The 19,160-nt window shown below is 40.0% G+C and overlaps 2 protein-coding genes across 5 annotated transcripts in view; one reads left to right on the top strand and one right to left on the bottom strand.

Moving 5' to 3' along the window:
• Nucleotides 1–106: 106 nt before the first annotated feature.
• On the bottom strand, nt 107–8,189 carry LOC135107448 (betaine--homocysteine S-methyltransferase 1-like). Its single transcript, XM_064017322.1, has 8 exons — nt 8,060–8,189; nt 2,739–2,868; nt 2,485–2,597; nt 2,191–2,382; nt 1,909–2,080; nt 1,516–1,686; nt 1,118–1,346; nt 107–410 (listed from the first exon to the last, which is right to left on the bottom strand). Exons 1-8 carry the CDS (start codon nt 8,069–8,071, stop codon nt 314–316), a joined length of 1,116 nt encoding a protein of 371 aa, XP_063873392.1. The 5' UTR covers nt 8,072–8,189; the 3' UTR covers nt 107–313.
• A 578-nt stretch (nt 8,190–8,767) lies between these two features.
• The window catches only part of LOC135107444 (trypsin-1-like), a 54,800-nt gene continuing 44,407 nt past the window's right edge, over nt 8,768–19,160 (top strand). Inside the window, exons 1-9 of one of the 4 annotated variants that reach the window (XM_064017318.1) lie at nt 8,771–9,110; nt 9,525–9,671; nt 10,397–10,454; nt 13,784–13,902; nt 14,483–14,607; nt 15,257–15,411; nt 16,531–16,690; nt 17,161–17,430; nt 18,838–18,994. In XM_064017318.1, coding sequence (XP_063873388.1) covers nt 13,822–13,902; nt 14,483–14,607; nt 15,257–15,411; nt 16,531–16,690; nt 17,161–17,430; nt 18,838–18,994 — 948 coding nt within the window. In that variant the 5' untranslated portion in view covers nt 8,771–9,110; nt 9,525–9,671; nt 10,397–10,454; nt 13,784–13,821. Of the gene's footprint in view, nt 9,111–9,524; nt 9,672–10,396; nt 10,455–13,783; nt 13,903–14,482; nt 14,608–15,256; nt 15,412–16,530; nt 16,691–17,150; nt 17,431–18,837; nt 18,995–19,160 lie in introns of all 4 variants that reach the window. The other 3 variants (XM_064017316.1, XM_064017315.1, XM_064017317.1) reach the window with 3 other exon arrangements.

Below are 19,160 nucleotides of genomic sequence, written 5' to 3'. Positions count from 1 at the left end.
AAATTCTAATCAGAAAACCGAATGACCACATTGAAATAAAATAAAAAAAAAAATACTAGGGAAATTAATCACATCGGGGTATATAAGTAGCTTTTTTTCACATAACGTAAGGCATAACGGGAAGATAAAGTCTCATAAAACATGGTATCCCTAAAATGAAGAGAACTCTGCAGGAAGCGAAACTTCCACTGTGCAGATTTACCAGTGTATTCCGCGTTGGCCAAGCTATATGGCTCTGACCAATGAATCATGCTGGGAAATGTATTGTTCTCCTTCATCAGCGCAAAGCCCAGAGTCATTCAAGCAACTTTCACTACAGGTCGTTCTCCGGGCTTAGGTCGTACACATGGGAAGGAGGCTGTAGACGACCGGAGCTTGGAATGAGGCCCTCCCAGTAATCTCGTCCAACTCTGCAAACCATCATTCGAAGTAAAACAAAATTAATTAGCAGTCCCATTATGTCTATGTGCCATGCTTTAAAACAACATGCAAGTGGGAGACAATAACTGAGAATAAGAATCTGATTGTGGGATATTGATCACTTACCCTTTACCATAGCCTTTTAAAGCTATGGTCCATTCGTGGACGTCCGGTACAAAACATTCGTTCGGTTTCCCCTTTTCTAATTTTGCTGTTTCCTGCCTTCAAGGTGCCACCACAACAAGTTGCTACGACCTGTGTCCTCTGAATGCACTTCCAGAATATACTTTCATAGTAAAGTTCTTGTTGGGATAAATATTTTCTAAGGATAGACGCATTGAACTCTGGAACTGTCACGTTCCGTTGGTCACAAACAACTTTTTTTTTTTTTTAATTTTCCACATAGAATAAGAAGTGGCCGAGGTACATGCGCCATGCTATTCATGACGCCGGAAAAAACAATTCGACTTAGAGTCAATGTCACTGTTGACAAGTGGTAACCCATTTTAGTTCAACTTGCATGTGTTGACATTACCAAGTAATTCGATCTATTTAATAAAATACGAGCAAAGTTAGAGTTCTGGCAATTATTTATGGTATCATGTAGAGTACCAGTAATATACCCAACTGTGTAAATTTTCAATGCTTGTAATATTTTTGAGACATACGATTATGTACTACGTACATCTTAGCTCACCTTTTCCTAAGAAATTCATTGTAGCTTGTCTCCAGACATTTCCCCCATGGTTTGTGTTTGTCGCTGGCTGGCGGCATCTTGCCTCGTTCCTCAGCCATTTCCTCGGCGATGGCACGGATGTGGTATGGCTCGAAGCCACAGCAACCCCCAATGTAGCGAACCCCAAGATCATAGACGGCGCGGGCGTAGCGGTGGACGTCAAACCTGGTCACCAAGCGGGGCTCCATGGCTGCAGAAGGGTTGTGCGTTTTAACTTCATCACCAGAGCATCAAACACACACACACACACACACACACACACACACACACACACAAACACACACACACTACACTTGTCATGCGACATCTTTGCAGTAGGATATGATCTGCTTTGAGGCTTCAGTCAATCGAACACTTACCGTACGGGAACTCCGGGCAGGAGAGATAACCATACTTGCCGGCCCCCGGGCAGAAGAAACCATTGGGTTGAGTCATGAGGAAAGGGGAGAGGCCAGCGTCGTCCAGTGCAGTCTTCATGGCCTTGATGGTCTTCACCGTCTCATCAGGATCGAACATGCAGTTTACACCCACTGTGGGTCACCCAACAAAGCACAGTTAATAATTACTGGAAAATAATGTCAGAGAGAGAGAAAATAACTTGTTGTCATTAAGAAGGAATTTAAGTTGGTCCCGGTGTTCATGTCAGAATTTCTGTCAGTTCTTTTTCTTTGCTCTTTCTTTAAATATCTCAGCTTTGCGGCTTTCTTGCTTTCTTATCACACTAGTTGTCTTCCCTCTGCTTTTCTACTCACCTACTTTAGCTCCTGCTTTAGCCATTCTTACAGCACACTCCCCTGCAGAGACATCATTAAGGTCACCTTTTTCACCTATACCCATTGTGGCGGCCACCTCCAACCCTGTCTTGAGAGCCTCCTCGATGGCCCATTCCATCTCCTCCACGTGAAAAAAACAGCTGCAACAGAACTCGATTACCAATCTAATTTTGTTAACATTTTGATATTCGGTAAAGTGAGAGTGACAATTTACGAGTTCAGCGCACTGGTATTGCCAGTGGAAGTCTTGAACATATTTACCTCAGCGATGAGGAAGTCAACCTTATTCTTGATAAACAACTCAAGTTGACTCCTTATCTGCGCCTGAACAGCGGCCTTGCCCTTTCCATCTTTGTAAGAGGCACACTTAGTGATGCTTCCCGCTATCAGGGCGTCTCCCTCTTTGGCCACCTCTTCTGCTATACGACAAGCTGCGTCGGCAATCTGTTGGCACTGGTCCACAGAAATAGAAACGTGCTTTTATTCGTAACTTGAACTTCTATGAAATTTTCAGTTATTTTCTTATATGACTATAAGTATAAGAAATTATCTCACCGAGATTGCATTCTTTCCTAATGCTCTTGTCAGTTTATCCTGGGTGCCGTTGTACGTAAATGTTTGTATCACGTCACTGCCTGCTCTCAGGAATTCCCGTTGCAACTGTTTAACTGTTGAAAGATTTACAGGTTAATACCAAAGAATGTGTAGTGTGTGACCTCCTTTCATCAAATTGACTGCAAAAGCTTCTGAGATGCAATGAATGCAGAAAACCCACACGAGTAATGATCCACCGTCATTCATCCACTCACCAGCCTCAGGATGCTCCACCACCACTTCTGGGGTCCACTTTCCAGCGTCCACGTATCCTCGTCTCTCCAGTGCGAATATCACCCCTCCGTCACCCACCACCACCCCTTCTCGGAGGCGCTCCAACAAACCCTGTAGAACGACACTGAAGTCTCATGAGTGATAGTCTTTGAATTTTAACCTCGATGGAAACCCAAATATAATACATTTTATATATAAAGAATATGATACAGGAAACATGCATATTCACTGAATATTGGCACTGTATTCAACTATTTAGTAAAACAACTATTTAGTAAAGAACATACATGATGCTATTAATGTTATCATCATTTGTGTTATGAAAATTAATCAAAAAGGACATTAGGAAAAATTATAAAACGTATAAAGACCAACACAGAGTCATCCTACTGGTAGACACCCAATACGCAGACTTCAAAAGACCCATCATTTATGAGCTTGTGAGGATTTACTATATCTTGTATACCATTTAAAGACCTCTATCGGACATTCTCTTAATCTGCGTCTCTCTAAGGAATGTAAATGTAAAAGCTTCAATCTTTTTGATTTGTTATCTTTCGATAACAAATCACAAATTTTCATACACATCAGATGAAGAGAATACATATATCACAACACGTATGTAGTAGTTAAGTGATGCATTTTTAGTATACATAGCAATTCACCACTGATAATCACCACAAACATCTGACGGTGACGTCAGCTGATCGCTAGCCTTGCACCAAGCAGCAGCAGATCTTGGAACATTGTTTGGTGTTGTGCTGTCAAGCTAACCCTGTGTCCTACTCCAAACCCCTATTGCCCATGTGCAATTTAGGGTCATACACACACCTCTTATGGTTACTTCTTGTCCCATGGGAACAGCCTTATCGGAGTGGCTACTCAAGTCTCACTATGTTGCACTTTCTGATTAAATGCCCCAGTTTGGGAGACCTGCTAAAGCAAGGAACATTGTCTCTCTCTCTGATACTACTAAACATTTTTTTTTTTTTAAACAAGATGTACTTCTCTTTAAGGAGAAAGTTAGCGTCCTCCATAAATTGTCATTGTTTTATCTTCAAAGTATTGTAATTCGTTGCAGATTTATTAAGATTTTATCTATATCTCTTTTCAAAACAGCTTCTATGAAGTTGGACGTTCTGAGCCGTCTTTGCTACTTTTTTTTTTCACCTTCCCAGTTGCTAACTTTGTATAGGGGGTCTATCACCCATGTATGAAGTACTCTTCACATATATGGAAGGATTCGACTTATATTACTCTTTTGAACAGGATGGAATCAAAAGCATTATGTCCTATCAACTCCTCTCCTCTGATCGGCTGTCTTTAGCCTCTCTCTCTTCTCTACAACATTAATTGTTATCTTCTATCACTACTCTTACTCTAATTGGTCTTCTTATCTTGATAAATGCATGCCTCTCCTTCAACGCCAGCCTCTCTGCATAAGGCTTTCTATTTTCCTTCTCCCCTATTCCATCCACCTCCTTAATGCAAGAGTTAACCAGTATTTTTTATCATTCATCACTTTCACTGGTAAACTCTGGAACCCCCAGCCTACCTGTACGTACTACATATATTTCTCTCCGCCTACGAATTTAACCTTTTTCTAAAGGGAGGCTTTCTTATAATTTTGAATAACCTTACTAGCTACTTTTTGAGAAGTGATACTTCAGTGTGCCTTTTCTCCAATCTTTTTATTGCCCTTGTCCAGATCACGTCTTACATGAATAAAAAAAAAAGTTTCATTCGATTTCATTGTTGTGATGCATAAATTCAGTCAGTTAGGGAGTCCAGAGTCGCTTAAGGTAGAAGAATCATAGAGGACTCAGAAACCGTCGTATACTTCACGTGTACTTGCTGTGGTCTGGGGAGTGCATGCTGACCGTAATAAGTTTTGCTTAGCTTTTGAGACTTTTTTTTTTTTTAATTAACAAACCAGAGTTCTGCCATGTCAGGTCCTCAAGAAGACACCTCGCACAACATTTGCACTCCAAGTGTTGTCAATCAGGGTCTAGTCATTCAAGTCTCAAACTTCCAAGTAGTGAAGCGTGTTTGCGAGATATCGTAGAATTACACACCTACTCCCTTACCTCTCCTTTTGGTAAAATTCACAGAAATAACACATCAGATAGTTATCTTGTTGTCAACATAATGGTGACATCCCCAAGACCATAGCGGTGGGAACTCGTGAGATTTCGTTAACTGTCATACACACACACACACACACACACACACACACACTCTCTCTCTCTCTCTCTCTCTCTCTCTCTCTCTCTCTCTCTCTCTCTCTCTCTCTCTCTCTCTCTCTCTCTCTCTCTCTCTAATAACTGTTCATAAAGATGATGAAAATGCGACAGAATCAATACTATACAAATTATTATGCAAGATAACAGCACTGTTCAAGCTTCACCTAACAATCATATTTTTAGGACGCCTATGTCGAAATGAAAAGCGTAGATTTCACTTGCCTTCGAAAGAGGGCGAGCGAGCAAGCAAGAGAGAGATAGATAGATAGAGAGAGAGAGAGAGAGAGAGAGAGAGAGAGAGAGAGAGAGAGAGAGAGAGAGAGAGAGAGAGAGAGAGAATAAAAAAAAATTATGATTCGCCATGCGTGGCCTGACGTGACGTGAAGTAAAAATACTAACATTTAGGGTGTTTTTCAGTACAGTATATATATATATATATATATATATATATATATATATATATATATATATATATATATATATATATATATATATATATATATATATATATATATATATATATATATATATATATATATATATATATATATATATATATATATATACTTGCACATCAAAGGTAATTGTTCTGTGATAACACGAGACTAAAATGTTCACTTCGTTACACATTTATTTTGCATTATTTTCATTTACAAAATTACCGCTTTCATTTTATTCAGCCTATGTACAAGAGGCCGCAGGACACAGGCCTCTTCAGTTATTTGAGTGATGAAAGTAGCTACATTCTTTGTCGTGGTGGCCTGCGAATAGGACGTCTGGGCAAAGTGGCTGGAAATGTTGCTAGGTTGCAAGGCCACGTACAGTCGCAGCTGCTTGCGTTAAATCCCGCACCTAATCTCTATCAGGTGAACAAGAATCACAGCGTGAAGGTAGAAACCCCAATGTCTCCACTTGATCGGGAAGACCCTCTTACTTGCGAGACGAGAGAACTAGTTTTTTTTTTCTTTTTAAGGTGGGAGGGGAGAGAGTAAGCTGGGTCTCTGACCTAAGCCAACAAAAGGGTTGGAAAAGAAAGGGTCAGTGAAGGTACCTTATCCCAAAGAGTGTAGCCGGAAATATTATCCAAAATTTGAGAAATGTCTTGAAACAGTTGAAGTGAAAGGTAGGAGAAAATACAGAAACAGGTAGGGAGTTCTAGAGACTACCAGTAAAAGAGACGAATGATTGGGAATACGAGTAAACTTTTGTATTATTGCATCTAGTATAACAGTGAGGCGCTTATACGAGTCTATGCCCTCGCTGGCCTAAACCTTCGGAAGGCTTATGGACCTGATGGGGTCCCTCCTAGTGTTCTCCGAAACTGTGCTTATGTGCTTGCACCTTGATTATTTTCAAACTCTTTCAACTCTGTCTGCCAACATCTATCTTTCCTTCTTGCTGGAAGTTTGCCTACATTCAGCCTGTTCCTAAAAAGGGTGACCGTTCTAATCCTTCAAACTACCGTCCTATTGCTTTAATTTCCTGCCTATCTTAAGTTTTTTAATCTATCCTCAACAGGAATATTCTTAAACATCTATCACTTCACAACTTTCTATCTAATCACCAGTATGGGTTCTGTCAAGACCGCTCTACTGGTGATCTTCTGGCTTTCCTTACTAAGTCTTGGTTATTCTCTTTTAGAGATGTTGGCGAAACTTTTCCTGTTGCCTTAGACATATCAAAAGCTTTTGATAAAGTCTGGCACAAAGCTTTAATTTCCAAACTACCCTCCTACGGCTTCTATCCTTCTCTCTGTAACTTTATCTCAAGTGTCCTTTCTGACCGTTCTGCTGCTGCTGTAGTAGACGGTCACTATTCTACTCCTAAATCTATTAACAATGGTGTTCCTCAGGGTTCTGTCCTGTCACCCAAGCTCTTCCTATTATTCATCAATGATCTTCTAAATCTTGTCCTATCCACTCCTTCGCTGATGATACCAGCCTGCACTTTCCACGTCTTTTCGTAGATGCCCAACCCTTCAGGAAGTAAACAGTTCACGCAGGGAAGCCAAAGAACGCCTGACTTCTGATCTCTCTAGAATTTCTGATTGGGGTAGAGCAAACTTGGTATTGTTTAATGCCTCAAAAACTCAATTCCTCCATTTATCAACTCGACACAACCTCTCAGACAACTATCCCCTCTTCTTCAGTGACTCTCAACTGCCCCCCCCCCCCCTTCTTCCTCGGTCTGTCCTTTTCTTATAATCTAAACTGGAAACTTCACATCTCATCTCTAGCTAAAACAGCTTCTATGAAGTTAGACGTTCTGAGATGTCTCCGCCAGTTTTCTTCCCCCCTCCCACCTGCTAACTCTGTACAAGGGCCTTATCCGTCCATGTATGGAGTATGTTTCTCATGTTTGGGGGGGGGGGGGCGTGTTCCACTCATACCGCTCTTTTAGAAAGGGTGGAATCAAAAGCTTTTCATCTCATCAACTCCTCTTCTCTAAATGACTGTCTTTAGCCTCTTTCTCATCGCCGCAATGTTGCATCTCTTTCTGTCTTCTACCGCTATTTTCATGCTAACTGCTCTTCTGATCTTGCTAACTATACGCCTCCCCTCCTCCCGCTGCCTCGTTGCACAAGACTTTTTTCTTTCTCTCACCCCTATTCTGTCCACCTCTCTAATACAAGAGTTAACCAATATTCTCAGTCATTCATCTCCTTCTCTGATAAACTCTGGAACTCACTACCTGCTTCTGTATTTCCACCTCCCTGTGACTTGAACTTCTTCAAGAGGGAAGTTTCAAGACAATTATCCTTCAATTTCTGACTTTCGCTTCAGACCCGATTCGAGGACCGGCATCTCCGTGGGCTTTTTTTTTTTTTTTTGCCCTTGGTGTCCCTCGTACATAAAATAAATAAATAAATAAATAAAAATAAATAAAAAATAAATAAAAAATTATGATGACTGGTTTCAGATGAAATAATCGAAGTTTCATCGGTGAAAATTGCGCTTGCGAGTAATTTTTTTTTTTTTTTTTTACTTTTAAGCTACATTAAGCCGTGGACTTACTGTTACTGCTGAAGTTGATTACAAGGCTGTCTTGTAGCACATTACCTTCCTGCTCATTATTTGCCTCTGAACGATGAGCAACGACGAGGATTGTCAGGGTGCACTGCTGGACCTTGCCTGTCTGAAACCATGAGTGGTAATACTGGTGGGAGTCTCTTCGTACTTTATGATGGCAGCCACGAATTAGGAAACATATGCCAGTTTTCACCAGATCGCTGAATTATTTATTTACTTTTTTCGTTAGAATACACCGACCATGTAATTTTTACATATGTTTCGGAGTTAGCGATAATCTAATCGTTTTTATATAACTCTCTCTCTCTCTCTCTCTCTCTCTCTCTCTCTCTCTCTCTCTCTCTCTCTCTCTCTCTCTCTCTCTCTCTCTCTCTCTCTCTCTCTCTCTCTCTCTCTCTCTCTCTCTCCTACCAACCTGCTTGTCTTTGAATATAGTAATATCGCTGCTACTTCCATTACCTAAATTATTGATGTATTAGACATAATATTTCCGAGAATTACCTGCCTCTCTCAGATTTGGAACCACGAATTGCAACATTCACGTTTCACTTGATTAACTATACATTTAATCAGGTTTGATGATCAGTAAAATTTGAAGTTAAAGAAATTTTAGTCTACTCAAGATCTACGTACTTGTGTAAGGTAAAGCCTTCCGTGATGTTCCCTGTGCTGGGTGGTGTAGCGGTGAGTGGGAGAGGGGACGAACCAGGAGTGCGGATGTGAGGAAAACGCGACAACAAACAAAGCCAGTCTGATTCCGAACACCAGCACGGAACATACCTGTGTTCTCGACGCAAAGCAGTTTTATATGTTTCGGCCTCTAAGCAAGTAATGTGCCTCAGGGGGGATGACAGGTCCATAAGGCATCACGTAGGAGCAGGATTCCTTTTCACTGCTAGTATGAGATTTAAGTGAAAAGAAGTAAAACAGCACGTATAAAGGGATTCAGGCAGGAAAGTGGTGCAAAGGAAGTCATAATATTACAAAATCATCACCAGAACATCAGGTCGCAATGCCTACTAAGGTGCGCTCTGTCAAGACGCTCGTCCTAGGCTTTCTCATTGGCCTCGCTACTTCCAAGGTAAGCTCCAGTATCCAGAGATCCCTGTTCTGCATTTGTATGTTATCATGAACTAAGGAAAAATGTGGAGACGCATCCACTGCCATCCACTACCACGTGTAAGACTGATGGTTTCTTGCTACTTCCCCTAATTTCTTATGTTCTTATCCATCGATTCTTATCATGTGTATGTCTGCGTTTGTGGCAGTGAAGAATCAGTTTGTTTGTTTTTTTATATCACGGTGAAGATTATTATTAAGAGTGATATTGGCTGGCTTGGGATATGATTAAGTAGGCATGGCTAACAAATTTTGAATATTGAGATTTTCAAACAAGAGTCACAATAAACACTAAAGTGTAAACAAAAATACTACTTTTATGTTTCACTTGTATAATATGTTTTCTATAAGATTTCCATCTTTTTTTTTTATACAGAGGAGCCTGTTCAGTGATTTATGGATGAAATGTTGAAAAAAAGGTGTTTGACTTCAGTCGGGGAAGCTAAGGAAGTTATGTCTACCAATCAATGACACATTTCACAGGAAGGGGGGGGAAATATTTCATCCCACAATGCAGTCTTAGGTCCGTATTCTGAAATATTTTTTGTGCTTCAACTTAACTTCTTTAAAAAGGCTCTAGTAAATCTAACTGAAGTTACTCAGGTTCTTATGATGATTTTATGACTCCAGTAACAAATTACAGTAAAATCCCTCTTATCCGGCATCAACAGGACCGCCGACATGCCGGATACTTGAATATTGCTGGATACTTGAATAGAAGTGAAATTATGTCCACAATCACCACCCTACACTCACGCATCTTACCATAACAAAGATCAGCTGATCTTAATCAGCAGCTGATCTGATCAGCTGCTTAAGTGTAAGCACAACACGCTTCCTCTTTTCTACAACTTTAGGCATGATGAAGGCGTCACGCGATAAACAGTGCACACGCGGGACTGAGTCACTGAGTAAACACAGTGCAGTGGGCCGCGGGTGGCGCGAAGCAGTGCGCTCTGGTGGCGAGGGGACAAAGTATGCCTCGCGTGGGAATTTTAATTGATTTTATGAGTACACATTCATTTTTTATTGATTTAAATTCTCGGGGAAAAATGTGCCAGATACTTGAAGCTGCCGGATACTCGAATGCCGGATGAGAGGGATTTTACTGTAACAAGATTTCTATATTAGTAACAGAAGAAACTCTCTTTAGAATCCGGCTTATCATCTCAGTGGCCTTTGAAAATAGTCATGGCGAGAGAGAAAAGTGCTTCTGAATACAGACCTGAACAAGTACTACTGTTTCAGGTTGAGGGAATCCTGAGTGATGGAGGACCACACGCAAACTTCCCCCTTCACAACAGCGGTACGTATCGAGCTAACAGTGGGTTAGTGACTGAGCTTATAGCGAAAAGACAATGAAAGTAAGTCAAAGAAAACAAAGTACAGGCAATCATGATCGGTAATGGCCATATGTAGTGAGAAGGAATCAATTATACTTACTACATGAAAAGTAACTGCATTATGTCACAGATGAACGAATTTAGATTTTATGAACCGTATTCTTCCCGGACCAATTTATAACATGGAATGAGTACCCTAAGCTGTCTGTAACCAAGTCCACGGCGCTAAATCTCTGGACGCGGGAGGGGATGGTTCGCTTCATTCTTGGTCGGCTTTTTGTGGGGATGCCTGTTCTTGAGAAAGGGAGAATCGTGGGATTTATGATTAAGGTTGGATTTCTAAACAAAATCCGAGATATTGAGTGGTTTTACTATTTTAATTGTAAGTTGTTCTCGTTCATTTTAATGTGGATATATCCTGTTTTGTTATATCATTTTAGAAGAAAAGTGTATCTTATGGTTTTACAAGACTCATGGTAGTTAGTTAAGTGAGTCTTTATTCTCTTTCTGCAGAGGCTTATAACTTAAGCTGTTCCGCTGCCAGGTGGTATTATTTGTCAGTTGTGTGTGTGTGTGTGTGTGTGTGTGTGTGTGTGTGTGTGTGTGTGTGTGTGTGTGGAGAGAGAGAGAGAGAGAGAGAGAGAGAGAGAGAGAGAGAGAGAGAGAGAGAGAGAGATTTCCCTCAGATATCACCCATTCACTTGTTTCTCGTGATGCTGAAACACACACACACACACACACACACACACACACACACACCGGATACAGATACGTCACTAACTGTTCATTATATTCGGACAATCGCAGGAAGTGTTGCGGTCACGGTGCCCGGCATGAGGACAAACTCACCAGCGCCGCAACTTCCTTGTTGGTGTTTTGTTCATACAGTTAATTACTCGTACGTACGGCGGCAGGTCACCTCACTCCCATTTTATGCAGAACGAAAGCTGAAAATCTGAACCTGAAACTGTTTTGCATTCAATCCTGTATTTAGAATTTAGAATTTAGCTTATAGCGGAAAGACAGTGAAAGTAAGTCAAAGAAAACAAAGTACAAGCAATCTCTCACACTTGTAACAAACATGTCTTCTTTCTCTGGATCCATAAACCTTATCTTCCACGCTTTCTCTTGCCAGATAAATCCATCTCCAGCGTCCACTTCACATGCTCCTCGTCTCTCCTATAGATTTGCCTCTCGACTTACTATTAAAGTATAAAAATCTGCTATCAAATTTACATTTCTTAGAGAGGCGTAGGTTAAGAGGAGACCTCATAGAGATCTTTAAATGATATAAGGGTAATGTATTATGATATAATAAGGGTAACGTGAGCAATATATATATATATATATATATATATATATATATATATATATATATATATATATATATATATATATATATATATATATATATATATATATATATATATATATATATATATGTAAAATTACTTTAATTTGTGTGGGATATTACCTATAATATTTACGTGAAAATTATATTTATTATTTCTCCATCTTATTTATAGCGCCTTTTAGACGTATCACAGAAGATACTTAGCGCAGTTTTAGATCAAGTGGCAGAGCTGTATCCACACCCTGATTCCACCCTAACTGCCAAACTTGTCTTGTTTTACTACAGTAGTAGTAGTAGTAGTAGCAGCAGCAGTAGTAGTAGTAGTAGTAGTAGTAGTAGTAGTAGTAGTAGTAGTAGTAATAGTAGTAGTAGTAGTAGTAGTAGTAGTAGTAGTAGTAGTAGTAGTAGTAGTAAAAGTGATAGTAGTAGTAGCAGTAATATTGTTGTTATAACTTTTTCGAAATTAGTTTCTCCATTTCGAGGATACTTGAAATAAACCATTCGACTGCTGCAGCCTATCACCAAGCTTAATAAAATAGAATGGTGCAAGACACCATTGAAAACAGAATGTGTTACCCAGTCCTTTAAACTTTTTATGCCTGTAGGCTTGTTCTTGTTTTTTTTCTTCAGGGTGACTCAAATGAAATAACGAGTGCATTAATGTCACTGGATAACAAGTATCGTATTGTAATAGCAAGTGTCATACTGTCGTTTTAAGTGGAAGAGTTAATGGATGTCTTCTAACGTAAACTAAGAGCTATAAGATTAAGTTAAGATTGAGTTATAAGAAACAATTCATATATTTATGTTTCATAATTTTATCAAATGTTTACATTCTATGAAGGATGAAAGGAAATCAATGCTCCTCATTTTATTGAACCGAACTGAGCTACTAAAACTTTATTAATGGTCCGAGTTTCTCTTCTTGTTAACATCACACAAGTCTGAATCTCTTGTGATCTTGGTATATCTGTCTTCGCCCGGAGTTAGGTAACGCTTTTATTTTCATGGTGTTTATATGAAGTCCGTTCTGTGTATTGCCACGAAGCCAAATCATCAATAGGGACTTCACTATTTACTATTTACCTTTTTACATTTTATTTATTTGTCTATTCATTTGTTTATTTATTTATTACAAAAGTAAACAAATTCTCCTAAAGCCATACTTACCATGTGAATGATGAAGTCATGTGTTACTTGGTAACTCTCTCTCTCTCTCTCTCTCTCTCTCTCTCTCTCTCTCTCTCTCTCTCTCTCTCTCTCTCTCTCTCTCTCTCTCTCTCTCTCTCTCTCTCTCTCTCACTGCATTATTTCTTTGTTATGTAATTCGTCATTGCAGTCACAGATATTTGTTTTCAGAATGGAAAAAACGAGGTTTTATATGGCGGCTATGTTATGTTACATTCAGTAGAATAATGATTTTCAATGATATGATATATATATCAATATTTTAGTTCGTGAGTTTATCAGAGAAAAAGAAAAAGTCCGTTTTAGTGAAACGTTTTTTTTTTTTTTTTTTGTCTTCTTGTCTCAAAACAGTAAATATGTATGGCTAACAAAACATATGTATGAACTGCATTTTACATCCTTCTCTCTCTCTCTCTCTCTCTCTCTCTCTCTCTCTCTCTCTCTCTCTCTCTCTCTCTCTCTCTCTCTCTCTCTCTCTCTCTCTCTCTCTCTCTCTCTCTCTGCTCATCTTTCCTTATTCAGATATATAAAAAAGGTATATTTCCTGATATTTATGTGGCCTACCTTGAAAAAACAAATAAATTTAGAATAGAAATACACCTACGTATTTGTTAACCCTGCTCTTGCATTATACATTTCATTATCGTATTGCCTTATCTAACTCTCGTCCACGGAATTCTGAGGCGGACACGTGATAGTGAAGAAAACACGTGACGCAGCAAGGCCTCTGATAAAGCATCTTGTTTTCAGGCCTGGTTGTGCCTTGCGGATCGACCAACGCAGTGACAATGAATACTGTGTTCATCATCATCAGTCCAGGTTATCCAGCGTCCTACCACCCGTACACCTATTGCAGATGGAGTTTCTACGTAAGTGTATTTCCTGACATCTCTTCACGTAAACAGTGGTATGGTATTACAACAGAATCATTCCCGTCTCACGCTGGCTAACGGAATTCTTATCTCTCTCTCTCTCTCTCTCTCTCTCTCTCTCTCTCTCTCTCTCTCTCTCTCTCTCTCTCTCTCTCTCTCTCTCTCTCTCTTTAGTTGCATTATGTTATTGTTATTTACTGCGTCATTGCAGTCGTAGATATTTGTTCATAGAATGGGAAAAAACGAGGTTGTATATGAAAGCTATGTAATGTTACATTATGGTTAGTAGAATAATGATTTGAAATGATATAGTGTATATATCAATAATTTATTACGGGAGTTCATCAGAGAGAAAAAGAAAAAACGTTCCTCTTTATGTTCTGATGTGTGTCCTCGGGCAACAAACATTCACACTTAGTGATGGACGAAATTAAACCAATTTTCAAGCTTAAATGAACAACAGACATAGAAAGGGGAATTCAGAAAAACGATAACAATGGCGATGATAGTAATAAAGCACATCCTTCACAATGTAATACAAAAACAAGCATTGCATTTCTCTTTTGTCATAACGCAGAGCACAACTAGTCCCGGTGGGCAGTTACAGATTCAGTGTCCCTTATTCGAAATTGAGTCGTCGTCACCGTGTTCAGGCGGAGCATTCCTCGCCGTGCAAACCTTGGACGACGAGGAGGGACAGCGGTGAGTCCCGTCTGCCACCAGCAGACTTCGGCAGCGTCTCCTCAATTCCCTCCACTGGCACCCCGAAACCAGCACACTACGGCAACCTTTCCTTCATTCCTTCCACCGGCACTCTGACACCAGTACACTACCGCAGTCTCTCCTCCATTCCCTCCACCAGCACTCTGACACCAGCACACTACGGCAGCCTTTCCTCCATTCCCTCCACTGACACCCCGACACCAGCACATCACCGCAGTCTCTCCTCCATTCATTCCATCGACACTGACACCAGCACACTAAAGCAGTCTCTCCTACAAGAACTGAGACGTGTAGGCCTGATGGCTCCTTGTAGCTTCTCTTATTTTCTTATGCTCTTATGTTCACTTCTTTATTCCTTCCACTGGCACCACCACACCAACTTCATTCTTTCACTCCATTATTCATACCACTGTTACCCTGACACCAGCTTTATTCCTTCATTCCTTCATTACTTCCACTTACTGTGGGCACTTCAACTATCTGCACCTTTCACTTATGCAATAATTTTCCTTTTTCATTCGAATAAGACAAAATAAAAAAATCCAAATGAGACGTAAAAGCATATATATTACTATAGTATAACAAAGGTGCATTTGTTAAAGCTTCATGATTTCTTGTCTTTTCTCAGATTTTGTGGCGAAAGTCAACCTCAAGGAATAATTAGCAGCTCCATGACGATACATTTTTGGGGAGGATGGCGCCTGAATTCTAATAAGAGAGGTGTCTACTGCGCCGTGATGCCCGCGACCTCTCTCCCCCCACCCCCGCCTTCGGCTTCCTGCCGTAAGTTTTAGACCCGTATTCGGAAACGCTATGTTCTCTCACCACGACTATCTTCTAAGGTCACAGAGATGATAAGCAAGGTTAAGAAAAGTATTTTTCCTCTTAACAATGTATAAATTTTGTCACTAGAACCGTAAAAAAAACCCTTAAAAGCAAGTGTCACTTCAACTAAAGCCTATTGAAAAATAGTCGAGGTGCGGGCAGAAATGCTTCAAAATATAGTTCTTATTTTGGCAGTGGATAATTGTCTCGCCAAGGCAACGTAGCTTCCAGGGCTATTTTGCAGCGGTACTCGCGATGAGGTTGAGCGTAATGACAATGTGTATCGACGACCGCACATGGCATGTCTGCTTTTTTTTTTAAACGGGTCAGATGTTAACACACGTGCGAAACTCTGAATACAATGAACTTACTAATACGGAGTCTATTGTCTTCGATTGGCGGAGGAATCTTTAAATTAATCTAACCTTTTTAACCACGCCGAACGTAAGGCTCCAATATCATGCATTTCTTACTGAAAAAAAAAAAAATCTAAGCCAGCAAATCCCTTCCTTCTTTTCCGAGTTGAATAATCGCAGTTGGCGTGGTCAGGGGCCAGATTGCATCGCGTATGTCCAGTCAACCAATTAGCGCGAGTGCCAGCTGAATAGCCCTGGAGTATCTTTCCATGACAAGCTAATCAACCACTTTCTTTTATTTGTTATCTTCCAGTACAGCCATGGAACACTTAAGTGAATTAACGAAGATAGTTAACGAGAAAGAGAGTAATATAAAGGTAACCTGTCGTTCAAATTAAAATCCATTGATGGCTGGTGGTAGGTGCTTCTGTATTTCCTCCTTCTTCTGACATGAACTCTTGGAAGTGGGAGGTTTCTAGACGCTTATCCTTTATTTTTTGATGACCGCTTTTGACACTGTTTGGGGACTGGCAACTCAATGGGGCCCTTTTTTTTCTCTCTCTTATTTTTCTTTTTTTCTCTTATAAATTTTCTTGCCTCTGACCGTTGTCCCTCCTATATGAAAAAAAAAAAAAAGTTGCGCGTGTCCTATTCGCTGTCAGGCCCATACAGTCAGTGAACAGGGTAAGACTCACCTATACTAAGGCTCGGTATGACGTAGGGTGTGGGCGGCGAGGCACCAACCTTCGTATCGTGGGCGGGGAGAGTGCCAATCTACATGAGTGGCCGTGGATGGCGCTGGTCCTGCTTCCAGGCGGGTTCTGTGGCGGGGCGCTCATCAACGACCGCTTCGTGCTCACCGCCGCGCACTGCATTGACTCGTAAGTGTCAAGTACATATGTAACTGTGAGAGCTACATATATTCAGGTGGGAGCGTTCGGATATCCTAAACTTCACCGTTCCAATGAAAAAAAAAATCGTTTCGTGCCCCCTTCTGTGTAAATATGTATCATTTCTTCGAACACAGTAACCCGGCATGTCATCCCCGCTGACCAACACCTGTCCCATGTTAACCCAGCAAATGTGTACTGGATAGTTAAAGATGGATAGATAAATAAATGTAAAAAGTAATATTAATATAAAAAGTTACATATCTATTTTGTGACATACTTTTCTTCATTCATTCATTCTATTAACAAGTACAAGAAAAGGCTTGTCTTGCTCCCACGTGAAAATGTTTTAACACAAATACATTACATATCTCTGTCTGGCCGTCTTTCCTCGCTGAGGTGATTCAATTAAGAGCCCAGAAAAGGAAGTGCCACTACTAACTCTTCTCAGTGAATGTCAGGACGGTGCTGCCCAACCCCGCCTTGCCCCCGGTGGTCCTCGGAGAACACCAGCGCAGCGTCCTGGACGAGACGCCCTTCACTCTGGTGCTGCGAACAACGCGGGCCATTCCCCACGAAGACTACGACGGCTCCGGGGACACCAAGAATAACGACATCGGGCTTCTGGAACTCGCCACTCCTGTTAACCTGGCAAAGACTCCAAACATCGCCCCCGTCTGCCCTCCCTCGGCCAACAGCACGGACACGGCTTCGCGAGTCACGACCATTGGGTAAGCGCCTCCTCCTCTCCCTCAAGCAGCTTGTGGAGGAGTAAACAGAGAGTGAGTCAAGATTCCTACCTGTATATTTTCGCTACAAAACGTTCAAGGGAATGATAAGTATAATGCGCGTGATTAATAACGTTATGTATCACGATTTTTGTCTTTTACAAGCAAGTATTATTTTCCAACTCTTTTAATTGCAAAACAATAGAAAATGTCCATTATCCCTGTCAAACTTTGCTTTTGTGGCTTTTAGAATGTTTTTTTTGCCCCCAAATAGCTAAATTTTACAATTTTTCCAGATGCTGTCATAGAGAACTTCTTTGCTCTTGTCTTGATGAATTGACCACATATGTAGCAGAATGCATCTAGAGAATGATTGCAGCCTCTTGATGCCATTTCACTTTTTGTGATGTGTCTTCTCAGGCAGCCAAAGCAGAACTGATTGGTGGTCTGCAAGCCCCTAATTTTTATATTGTCAAACAATACTCTAGAATATTCTTAGTCTTTCTAGAATGTACTTCAGAATGTTCTCAATCTTTCTAGAATATTCTTGAACCTATTTTAGAATATTCTGAATCATTCTAGAAAAATCTTGTAGATTCTAGAAAATTCTTGATACTTCTACATATTTCTATTGTATTCTAGAAAATTCTAGAATATTCGGGAAATGTTTACATTGAATAGAATGTTCTAAAATGTTCTAGAAACTTCTAAAAGTGTCTGGGAGAGCACTCTGGAAGATTTGAGATTTCTGAAATGTAAGCAAAATTCTTCTAAATATGGGAAATTTCTTGCTAGATCCGGTCAGTTCAAGAATGATCTTATTAAAATATAAAATCTTTAGAAGATTTTATATTTTTCTTTCATTGTTTTAACTTATTTGCAACATTTCAAAAGCAAATAGATAAACATTTGAGATTTTGCAAATTTTTGCTACCTGACATGAAAACCAATAGTAACCCATACTATAATGAAGTAAGGTAAAATGTAAATTCATTGTTCTAACTTGAAAAGCAAAGTTTTAGGATAGAAAAAAAAAAACTTTTTCTTTTTATGTTTAGATGGAAATAACTGGAAAATTATGGCTTGGAGCCAAGGACAAGACAGAAGTGCAATTTTGTTACGTAGTGTAACACAGAGAAGAGTGTGGCTGCTTATGATTGTACCTAACAGTAATGAATTGAGGTGACGATAATAGTAATAATAATAATAATAATAATAATAATAATAATAATAATAATAATAATAATAATAATAATAATAATATTAATAATAATAATAATAATAATAATAATAATAATAATAATAATAATAATAATAATAATAATAATAATAATAATAATAATAATAATAATGATAATAATAATAATGTGTGTGTGTGTGTGTGTGTGTGTGTGTGTGTGTCGCTGGCAGATGGGGGTTCACCAGCTCGGCAGGAGAGCAGGCCGACGTGTTGCAGATGGTGGAGCTGCTGCCAGTGGCTCTGGAGGAGTGCCGCCAGCAGTACGAGGAGGGCGCTATCACCGAGAACATGATTTGCGCCGCGGACACCAACAAGGACTCCTGCTTCGTGAGTCACGCTCCCATGTTCAGTCAACAGTGAATCAAGTTCAATGAATCGCGATCTCCGTCAACAGACTTTCTAGTAGTCAGCATGAGATGTCTGATGAGACCCGTTTGCCAGTTAGTCACCGGCTGTTGTTGTTGTTTTCTTCTCTTCTTTATGCGTCAGTCTT

Source organism: Scylla paramamosain, chromosome 15 (genome assembly GCF_035594125.1).
Source record: "Scylla paramamosain isolate STU-SP2022 chromosome 15, ASM3559412v1, whole genome shotgun sequence".
NCBI lineage: Eukaryota > Metazoa > Arthropoda > Malacostraca > Decapoda > Portunidae > Scylla > Scylla paramamosain.
Note: the sequence above shows the minus strand (reverse complement) of the source record. Positions and strands in the feature narration are given on the sequence as shown.

Excerpts from the sequence above, each read along its gene's own strand:
- LOC135107448 (XM_064017322.1), bottom strand. Across the intron at positions 1,687-1,908 it reads TAAAGCAGGAGCTAAAGTAG|TGGGTGTAAACTGCATGTTC; the intron begins GTGAGTAGAAAA and ends GGTGACCCACAG. Across the intron at positions 1,347-1,515 it reads CTGCCCGGAGTTCCCGTACG|CCATGGAGCCCCGCTTGGTG; the intron begins GTAAGTGTTCGA and ends ACCCTTCTGCAG.